At 36.4% G+C, this 11,268-nt stretch overlaps 1 protein-coding gene across 3 annotated transcripts in view; it reads right to left on the minus strand.

Moving 5' to 3' along the window:
• LOC107695763 (segment polarity protein dishevelled homolog DVL-1-like) overlaps positions 1-11,268 on the minus strand; it is a 38,711-nt gene that overhangs the window by 24,695 nt on the left and 2,748 nt on the right. For all 3 annotated transcript variants that reach the window (XM_016495797.1, XM_016495798.1, XM_016495799.1), the window contains exons 2-3: positions 2,752-2,821; positions 877-998 (exon numbers count right to left, since the gene is read on the minus strand). In XM_016495797.1, coding sequence (XP_016351283.1) covers positions 877-998; positions 2,752-2,821 — 192 coding nt within the window. The remainder of the gene's footprint in view (positions 1-876; positions 999-2,751; positions 2,822-11,268) is intronic.

Here is an 11,268-nt window from a genome sequence, read left to right on the forward strand (position 1 = left end):
ATAATGTTTTTTTTTAACCTTAAACCGCATAAACACATTTCATTACACCAAATACACAAAATAACGTTCTTTTTAGCAACATCATATGACCCCTTTAAACTGTCCAGAGATTGTATTGAAGAAAAAAAAGACCTATTAAAAGGCTGGAAATACAGTGAATATTTATCATTTTAAACAATCAATATATAATATATATTAAACAATATATACTATATATATATATATATATATATATACTTTTGAATGGTAGCTTTTTAAAGATTATATATACCGTATATATATATCTTAAAAAACTACCATTCAAAAGTTTGGGCTCACTAAGATTAAGATTATGCTCACAAAGGCTGTATTTATTTCACCAAACACAAATACAGTAAAAAAGTAATATTGTGAAATATTATTACCATTTTATATTTTAATATGGCTTAAAATGTAACATATTCCTGTGATGGCAAAGCTGAATTTTCAACAGCCATTACTCCAGTCGTCAGTGACTCTTTGATGAAAAGAAAGTTCAAAAGAACAGTATTTATTTTAAACAAAAAATTGTCACAATGTAAATGTCTTTTCTGTCTCTTTTGATCAATTTAATGCATCCTTACTGACCCCACACTTTTGAACGGTAGTGTATGTTTGAAAACGAATAATGATTAAGATGTGCACATGCATCTCATGCATATTCAAAGGGTCGTATAAAATATAATATACCAACAGGAAGAACTTGACCCTTTGACCTAAATTTATACATTTCATTATCTTTATTTGTCGTACATCAGGTTATAACGGGACGTGTCCTTATAAGACCTTAATGGTGTACTACGGGCCTAAAAAGTGAGTATTAAATGTCAGACAAATTATTTGCACGGCATTACTCACTGGAAAGAGGGGGGTCTGGAATCTCCAATCCCTCCAGTTCGCTCCAAGGGTGGCGGCAGCTCTTTGTGGCTCTCTGTGCACTGAGATCCGCCATCCGAGTGTGTGCCTTCAGCCAACACCAACTAAAGCCAAACACACACACATAGAATTACCCACAAAGGCTTCAGGAAGAAACTCTCCAGACTAACTACTAGCCCTGCATAAATAAGTAGAAGGAAGGAAGGAAGAGAAGAGAGTGTATTTGTTTGAGCAGACAAGAGAGTGATACATGGACCCTTTAAGGCAAGTCAGTTCACTTGGCAGGCTTCTTGATAAAGGCCCTGGGCGGCTATTTCAACATATTTCAAATCAGCAATAAAATATGACCACGATGGTATCAGTATTGATGCATACTTTGCTCAAATCACACACAAGACAATTCAGGTTGGTCCAGTTAAATTTCATGCAATAGAATAGCAAATATTTCTATGAGTGGTCCAACGACTCCACCTTATTCTATCAGAGACAAAAAAGGTCACTTATGATGTGGTAAAGTGCTTTCATGATCCAAATAATGAGACTATGACACTATAACCCTATAAACACTATTGTTCATATTCTCTGCACAAACCAATGATAAAACCTTGAAGTACGGCAGAAATCCAATGCACTGTTAAAGCAGTGATCATGTTATGATATACTGAAGGTCTCCGTGTTTGGACAGCAGGCGGTGAAGCACATATTTTAGTGCAGCACAGCTCAATGTCATGTATCACAGCATGTCTGTGCAGCTCTCTGCAGCTGGAGGCTCGCTGGAGTCCACTAACCTGTATTTTGCACCTCACATCAACTCTACACAACACTATGGGTATAACACCTGCTTGTAGGAGTGTAGATGTGTATTTTAGAGGCAATTATCAGATTCATTATTATTCATTGCTTTTGCTGCCACTATCAAATGTAAATATTTAAAATCTTGTATTTGTATGAAGTTTACTCATAAAAATGAAGTCAAACATTTACTCATAAAATAAAGAGTTTAATTCAGATTGCAATCCAGTTTACTTCTGTAATGTGACATGTTTAATAGGGTTGGGCCGATAGATGATGCCATCATTCATCACCGATGGCTGACAGACATCACAATGTTGAGCCGGCATCACAAGGCTTTGGTGTCATCACACAAAAAGGTAAGTTTCAGAGGCAGAGCAAGTTTAACATTTTAATCAAAGATTACAAAGTATAAACATCATTTGTATAAACAACAAGCACTGTTTGCAATACAATAGTTTGTATTAAGAATGCTGGTCTTCTGGTCTTAACTGGGTTAGATTGTCTCCCAGCCTAACCAAGCTGGTATTTATCTATTTTTTTGATTCACTAAAAAGAGCTGGTTCATAAGAGACACTGATTCAAGAATCAGAATACACTGGTCACACTGTATTGGTTTATTCACTAAAAAGATATAGTTAATTAGAGTCACTTGTTCAAGAATCGGACTACACTGGTCGCACTGTATTTGTTTGATTCACTAAAATTAACCAGTTTATAAGAGACATTCGTTCAATAATCAGACTGCACTAGTTGCGCTTTATTGGTTTATTCACTTAAAAGAACTAGTTCACAAGAATCACATGTTCAGGAATCAGGCTACACTGGTTTCATTGTATTTGTTTGATTCACTACAAAGAACCAGTTCATAAGAATCATTCATTCAGGAATTTGTTCTCTGTGTTTGTTCCCCTAAAACTAGCCAACAGACTGGCCTGAGAGACTTATAAAAAATAACAGGCTGTTTTAAGCTGTTTTTTTTTTTCAGCAGCGTTGATACACTAATATTTCGTAATGTCACAATCTGTCCAATACAGAGAGGAGGGCACCATCCGTCTTACTTACCCAGGACACCACTCTACCGTTGAAGCAGGGCAGCTTGGCGTTATCATCAGAGATTTCTTCTTTGACAACTCTGCGGGAAAGAACACAAACTGTTAGGGAGTCTGTGAGACCAGCACCCAGGATTGCACACCAGTGTTCCATCTATTTGCAAAAGCTGAGGCATACTGAAAGCATGTCACGATCAAACAGCGGAATTTTCCACTTAGCTCGCAACTGCTGGCTGCTCACGATGAGAATGCTGAACACCCCTGTTGACCGACTACTCTGTTAAAATCTACTGTTTTACAACGGGCCTCATTAGTACCTCATGCACGTTCCAGATTACCTACTAAAACTGCTGTTGCTGGACTGATACAGTGGCTTAGTATAAATGTAGATCTAATGTTTCTCTAAGTGTGTGAGCGTTTATGAATGTTGAGGGTCTGTACATATACATTCAAGTGTGGGCACATTTATATGTGTGAAAGGTGCAGCAAGGGTGTCAGGGCACAGGAGGTTATTAATAGAGTAAGTGAGTGTGTTAGCAGAGTGTCCATCCCAGGCTGTAAATTCCCTACATAAATACCACAGTTACACTTTAACCCTCCCAGTCGAGGTTCAGCAGTCACACACCTGCTGGTCTCCTGTCACTGTGCACAGGCCTAGTCCCAGACACACACATACAAACCACACGAGACTGGCAAAATCCCTTAAGGCTCCACTAATTGCCATCCAGTAATTGACCTAATAAAATATACCTATTAAAACATATTCGCATATGAACAACCACTAAAGTTAGTGACTTCTCACAAGCTAACTTGTACAACATATAACCACTTGCTGTTCAGTAAGCGAGTGTTAAATTGTGTGTTCACCTCCAACTTCTCTGACGGCTTCATAATTGTCATTGATTCATTAATAAGAACCGGCTCTTAAAGAGTCATCACAAATTGAACTGCACTGGTTACGGTGTGTTTTTGATTCACTAGAATTCAGAAGATTCTTTCGTTTAGGATTCAGAATACATTGGGTGCATTGTAATTTTTTTAATTACTAAAAAGAACCAGTATATAATCTCTTATAGACTCTTATAGAGTCATTTGTTTGGAAATCTATCTACACTGGTCATACTGAAAGCTACTGATTCACTAAAAAAAGAGCCAGATCATACAAGTAATTTGTTCAAGAATCGGACTACACTAGTTTCTCTGTATTTGTTTGATTCACTAAAAAGAACTGGCTCCTAAAGAGACATTAGTTCAAGAATTGCACTACACTGGTTGTGTTGTTTTTGTTTGATTTACAAAAAAAACTAAAAAAAACATATTTGGTACATTAAAAAGAGTCATTTGTTCGGGAATCAGACCACACTGGCCGTGCTGTATATGAAACAAAAAAAAAAAACATTTGGTTCTGGTAATTTTTCCTCTGTTCCCAACCCAAGAAAGATCCCAAAAGCTTAACACCTGCAATCAAAAGTGACGGATCAACATGAATTCAAACATTTCTCAAATTCTTCAAATACCAAACAACAAATATGTCAACAATTGTCTCATTGGAGAAACATCGGAGAAAGGTTTCAAAATTCAGATTTAAGGTATGAGTGCATGTTGTAGATTATGACATGAAGAGTGTCTTCAAGTAATGTTAACCACGGATCTTATTTTAATCATAAATTGAACACAACCACTCTAAAAACCCATTAGACGTTCCTGAGGGAACAAATGGGTTGGCCTAGAGACTGATGTCATGACTGAACAGCTCTATGCAGCATCCTCCTCTCTGGTTTATGTCATGTACTAGTTTGTACTTTTCTAACAATTTCTAACTATTTTAAACCTTTGTTAACTTCTTATGTTACTTGTTGTCTATGTTGTCTCTTTAAGATGAACTGCTGGATTAAAGCATCTGCTAAATTAATAAATGAAGAATAGATGTAATATCAGTAATCATATTTTGACCACAACATAAAAATCAATATTGTGCAGTGGTAAAATCTGTTGACAGAGCATAATGATTTGAGAAATTCCAGCAGCCTGCCGTAATTATAATGTCTTCCTCTCTGCTCCTCCAGAACTTCCAGGTCACATCACCCACACGGCTGTGAGACCGAGGAGGTGAGTTAAGCGGGACTGAAGGATGATAACATGGTCTTGTGGAAAGAGTTACAAAACCAGGAGAGTTTCTGCAGCCTGTTCAAGCGTCCTGAGCCCAGCACAGGAAACTGGGGTGTAACTCTAGTCATGGTTAGGAAGTGTTTGTGTCCTTTCAAGAGGTCTTTACAATATACAGCAACATACACAGAGGAGTGTGGGGGTGGCCATAAGGAAGTATGTTTATCCAAACTTGAGGAAAGGTAACGCCTTTGGTTACACACTGGAGTTTAAATCTGTTCTTCTGGGTAATAATATCAGCTTTAAGCTTAAAATGTCTTGAAACTAGCTAACAAGCTTTCATAAAGGGATAGTTCACCAGACCGGATGAAAGTTTTGTCGTCATTTACTCATCCTCATGCCATTTCAACTTCTGTGTAACACAAAAGAAGATATTTTGTAAAATACTGCAGTGTTTTCTGTCCATGCAATGTATGTCAATGGGGTCCAATGTTTTTCTGGATGCATTTGACTTAAATTGGACAGCTGAAACATTCTTCTAAATATCTTCTTTTGTGTTCTGCAGAAGAAAGTCAGTCATACAGGTTTAGACAATACAACATTTACGATCTGAATGGTTCTAGCCTGTGCAAAACTCACCATCAGGATGCTAGCATGCTATGGACGGTTGCCAGATTGTTGCTATGGGTTACTAAGGTGTTCTGTGTGGTCTTTTGCATGTTGCTATGCAGTTCCTAGGGTGTTCTGGGTGGTTGTTTACTGGCCCAAGTCAAACCTCCAGCAAATGTCTATGATATTCTGGTTTCTCTTTTCATGTCTAAGTCTAAGGAATCAGTTTAATCCAGTGCTGTTACTGTTAACTACAGCTAAAACTATTAGAAATATTTTCGTTAAATGAAATAAAGCTGAAATAAAATATATATATTAAAAGATTAACTAACTTAAAAAAAATTGAAATGTTGTCTTGGCAACTGAAATAAATTTAAAGAAAAAGTTGAAGTACTAAAATTGCTAAAACTAAAACTGAAATAAATATAAACAATTAAATAAAAAAAGCAAAAGCTAATCAAAATGACAAATAAATGATTTAACAAAATTACTAAAAGAAGATATAAAAATACTAATAAATACTATAGTACATGAATAATCCTAAAATAACACTTATTATCTGCCAGGCAAAAATCTTAAATTAGATCGCTTAGAAAATAAAAAGCACACCTCTCCTCAACCAGTCACATAATTTATGGTACAATTCCTATTAATAGCCCCAACGGCCCGAGATTAATAAGTAAGGTTAGTGAAAAGTAGGCATGGGCCGGTATGAGATTTTGACGGTATGATAACCTTAAGCAATAATTTCACAGTCTCACAGTATCACGGTATTGTTGTTAAAGCTCTAAAATTTGCTATTTTTAAAAATAGTCTTTTAAAAAAAAACTTTTTTCCACTGAACACAATATATTTTATTTCTGAGCAACATACAGATTATTTGGAACAGTAGTATTTGTTTATTTTTTCTTTGATTTGTTTCTGAAATGTTTGCTGAATTGTGGGCTGTCCTGCAGCTTTTGATGTGGATGGTTGATTTGCTGCTAGAGCTACTGCTGACATCTTTATTTAACCTAAAATCTGTAATTACAGTTATTTAATTTTAGTTATATAATTCATATACATATCATTTCATATCATTTAGTTATATAATTTCATATACATAATTTGATTTAATAATAACCCAATTTGATGCAAAAACTGAATGTTCTGACTATAAAAAAAAATACCATCTAAACTTTTCTGAAGACAGTCAGTTCCCTTCAGAAACACATTCATATAAACCCCTAAACCAATATTTAGGATTTTCTTCCAAAAGTTTGTGCATCATGAACAGTGAGTGATCTGCCTGCTACAGTATTTTTCTCTTCAGCATCTCTGGCCTGTGTTAACGGGCGTTTATTTTCACATAAATTACATTTTGGAAAATGATTGCATTGCAACGCAGTTTCTGCAAGTCCAGAACAGACGAGCTGCAATAAAACAAAAAACGTCCGGTTGCCAATCGCGTAAGTTCCAGGGGAAGCTCCTTTGGCCGTCATACACAAACGTGACTGACTGCTCGTACCAACAGGAGGAGGAGGGTTACTCTCTACACTGCACTCAACCTGAGGGATTCCTACACTTTCAGTGAGTCTTTGAGGAGACATGAAAAACAGCGCATACCGCAGGAACGGTATAACGGAATATGTTAGTGGTTTTGAAACCGTGAAATTTTCAAATCAAGGTATACCTTGAAACCAGTAATCGGCCCATGCCTAGTGAAAAGAGTAAATAGCACCACTGATGGCATTCCCAGTGAGATCTAACAAATGAAAATCAATATATAACCATGCATGCCCTTATTCAGAAACCTATAGGGCTTTTCTGACTAGCAACCACATGGTCATGATATCATTCATCTACTTCAGGGATTTCCTGTGATGTGGGATCATTCCATCTGTGAGCTGCGGCACAGTTTAGCATGATCCTATAACAAACAATGAGGGCCAAGACGAGGGCCAGCTCAGTCCGATTAATGCCTGATCATCAGTCAGTGAATGAGACCATGAGATTATTTCACCTACAAGCTGTTAAAAACAGAGTGCCACTTCCATATCACTTCCAGTTAAACGCTAACCACATCCCTCCACACAACACACGACAGCAGCACTTTAAAAATTAAACACAACTGAAGTCTTTCTGTGAAGTCAATGGGGGTCTGATAAAAAATACATCAACTTGGCCTGACACTGAGGAATCCATTACAGCGTAACCATTAGTTAAAACACAAGCACTCTGTACGCAACGTGTACTGAACAAAGGCTGCTTAAAAGCCAATGAAATCCATCTGGATCATTACTCCCAGTCTTTATTCATACGCTCCACTGATATCTTGTTAAACACATCAGACTTATTTACGATTATGTTATCCAACAATAACACGCAGCAGCAGTGAAATGGAGGTAACTGGCATGCATTAGCCCTCAGAGAGATGGTGTTTGGGTGTCTGCCGCTGCTGTCTATCCTCAAAGCCGGTTTACAGGGGTATTAACAGACTGTGGAGGATAATATCAGAAGATATTATCAGAAGCAGCAGAATGTTGTTTATTATTACAGAGGACGCACACAGTGGGGATCTATGGCAGTAATAGTGGGATTAGCGATGTTTATGTTGGACACTGTTGGACTAGTTATGATGTGATAATAAGGGGTGTGTCTCTACGCCATCCCAGAGTTCATAGGTTCATCTCATCGCTGATCTGTAAATGTAAACGTTAACTAACCCACATTACAGAGGCCCACTTTTGTGCATTTGAGATCTCACAAGACTTCTGCTGGTTGGATTTCTTCCTGCTTTATGAATGGTTGAAGAATGAACAATGCAAGGCTGTCTAAAAATAATGTTCACCGCATTTAGCTGCACACAAAATAAATCAACTCCCACTGAGACGCATTTATGGTTCTGAAATGTGTTCAGATCCAAGTTGTGACTCATAGTTTTGTAGTCAAGCATACTGAACCTCAAAGTAGGACTGCTTGGTTATGGCAAAAATCGTAATCATGATTATTTTGATCAAAAATAAATAAATAAATCCTTTAAAAATCATTTTTGGTGTAAATAGTCAGTAATACAATTAAAAAATGAAGAAGGAAATAATAAACAACAGAACAAATAAAATGGAGAAAAAACAAATGAAAAAACAATGCTTTAAGTTTGGAAATTAAGTTTGGGCTTTTAAGGAAGGACGAAAGCACCACTTTAAAGGAAATAATAATAATCATTTTATCTTGATTTTTGCTTTTTCATAATCATTGAAAGCCAAAATCGAAATTGAAACTAAAATTCAATTAATCGCACAGCCCAAACGCAAAGTATCCTATATGTAGGCCTAAGCTACTACTTCACATTTTAGCACAACAAAGTAGCCAAGGAGAACCTAGTAAACCATAGCAGTCTGGCACTGAAGGTCAAGCGTTGTTTGTTCAAGCAATCTACTTCACGGTCACTAGGGCCAACTGTGCACTCAGTGCTAGGTGTAACAGGAAAGCAACGCTGTTAGTAAACTCTCCTATGTTAACAGGAAATTGAGGTTTTTTTTGGAAGCTCGTGCTAGAACACCAACATGTGTTGTGGTGCATATGTGAGTTTAAAAGGGTCTGGTGAATGGCAGGCTAATAGCCTTAGCTATGTGGGATTAAAGAGGTCTTCAAATTGAAATTGTGAGAAATAACCACATTTCGTACTGCAGAGGAGCATTTCCATCCTAGACATGTCACTAAACATCAGTGCCTGTTTGTGTGTCTTTTCAGATCAAATGAGACAGTCATCTCTGAACATAAATAATCCAGAGACTCCTTAGAAGCTAACACGGGAAGCCAAGATCAACTTTATCTATTTATCCACCAATGACATTACATATAAGCAGATATTACAGCTCAACAGAAGAACGGTATTGTGTGAAAGTGTGGACGCTAATATAGTTATTGTTATAGCTATAGTTATCATTCTTGGTCTGAAGAGGCCTTTAGTCAGTTCAATTGACTTTTGAGGAAAATACTTTAAAAGAAACTCATCCAAAATTGACAATCCCAGTTAGAAGACAGCATATTATAATGTACTATTATGGATAGCAGCAACCATAATAAAAAATAAAAAAATCCAATGCCACCCTGAATTGATTATGTGGTATTTGCTTAAGTAACTACTGAGAAATGAATATCTTGTAATTATAATCTGCTATTCTTATTGCTATTATAATTACATTTAACAGCAAGTAATATGTATAACAGGCACTGCTTCTGTTTAAAAACATAATTTCTTGTAGAATAAACTTATTATTGTGCTACAGCTTTAATATTGTTAGAATATTGCTACTTAAAACACTAGATGACCTATTGTGAATGACTATGAACACTTCTCAAATTTGACTCAATTTCAAAATGACAATGTTTGACAATCACAGAAAAATAGAAAGCTAAAAGGACAGCTGCTCGTTTTATCTGACAGCCTGTTTGCCATTTGGAAATATTAGGCAACTGATCCATTCATGTTGGGTGACACTGACAAATTAGAAAGTGACAGTTCTGCCTGACAGCTGATGGTTCACAGTCTCTCACTTCCCCTCAACTAACCTGTCTATTGGTCATTTTGAAGTGACAGAAAATGACTGAAATTCTGCTACACAAATGAGTTCGCTGTCTGAACAAATTAGGACCTGTGAGATGTTCATTGTATTTAAAGATTATGTTTGATTTCTTCCTTTTATCTGGTCAACACTGGTCAGTGTATCTGACACATCTGTCTAACATGGAAGTAATTCTAATAAATTTTAACCTAATTTTAACTAAATTGAGAATGTGTTTGTTTTAGAGTTATGAAAGGTGCTGTCACCTTTCAAAATCAGGCTGACTTTGTCATGTCATGTTCAGATTTTCTAGTATGATGCCTCTGAAGGCCAGGCCTAAACTTCAAAAGCTTCAAATCAAGGGAAACCAGAGCACTGTCAAATGGAGTTACAACAGAATACACTTATCATATAACCATGATATAAACTGAAGCATGCCACTGGAGTTGACAAAATTAGCTCTGTTGCAGTGCATGTGTGGTGCTGTGGCAAGCCATTTAACATTTATTAATTAAAACTAACTAGTATTTATTATGTTTAGTGGTTCAACGGATCACAAATCTCACGGTTCAGATCACATTACGATTTTTGACCTACGGATCGGATAATTTTTCGGATCAGCAAGAAAATAAAAATATTTCAATTTAACTTGCTTACCATTTATTACTTAAAGCGAAGTACTTCTTTGATACCACAGCAAATACTACTAGATTAACTAAGAAAGTTTAAACATGATTAAAGAGACAAGAGAACAGCCAGTAAAAATAAGAACAAATACAAAAATTACAAGCATAGATAAATACAACAGAATATGTGACAAATAAAATAAGGTTGGTAGTATTCAAACACAGAAATGTAATAATTAGGGAAAATAACACTGCATAGTGTTCACTGTATAAATTAAATATAGATTTTTATCACAGCTGTTCTGTTGTTTGATGATCATTAACGACAGCAGCAGTATTTATATGCCACTGTCCCTTTAAGACCTGATGCACAGATCCGATATAATGATACACATCACATCCGATTTCTTTCTCAGCTGTTTTCATTCACTTGAGACATAACTGACTGCGTTTACCTGAATGATTGTCGAGATGGGTATTTTGTCATAATTTTATGTGTATGTGTCTGTTCAGAGGATTCAGAAGAGGATTCAGTTCGGTGTTTGCGTGCCGTCTGAAATGCGTGTGCGCGCTTCATGTGTGTGCGGCTGTGCGCGTAGAGAAGAGCGCGCGAGTAACGAATCGAGTTCCCTTTCGCCTTTT

The sequence above is a fragment of the Sinocyclocheilus anshuiensis genome, unplaced genomic scaffold (genome assembly GCF_001515605.1).
Source record: "Sinocyclocheilus anshuiensis isolate Anshui unplaced genomic scaffold, SAMN03320099.WGS_v1.1 scaffold234, whole genome shotgun sequence".
In the NCBI taxonomy this organism is placed as follows: Eukaryota; Metazoa; Chordata; class Actinopteri; order Cypriniformes; family Cyprinidae; genus Sinocyclocheilus; species Sinocyclocheilus anshuiensis.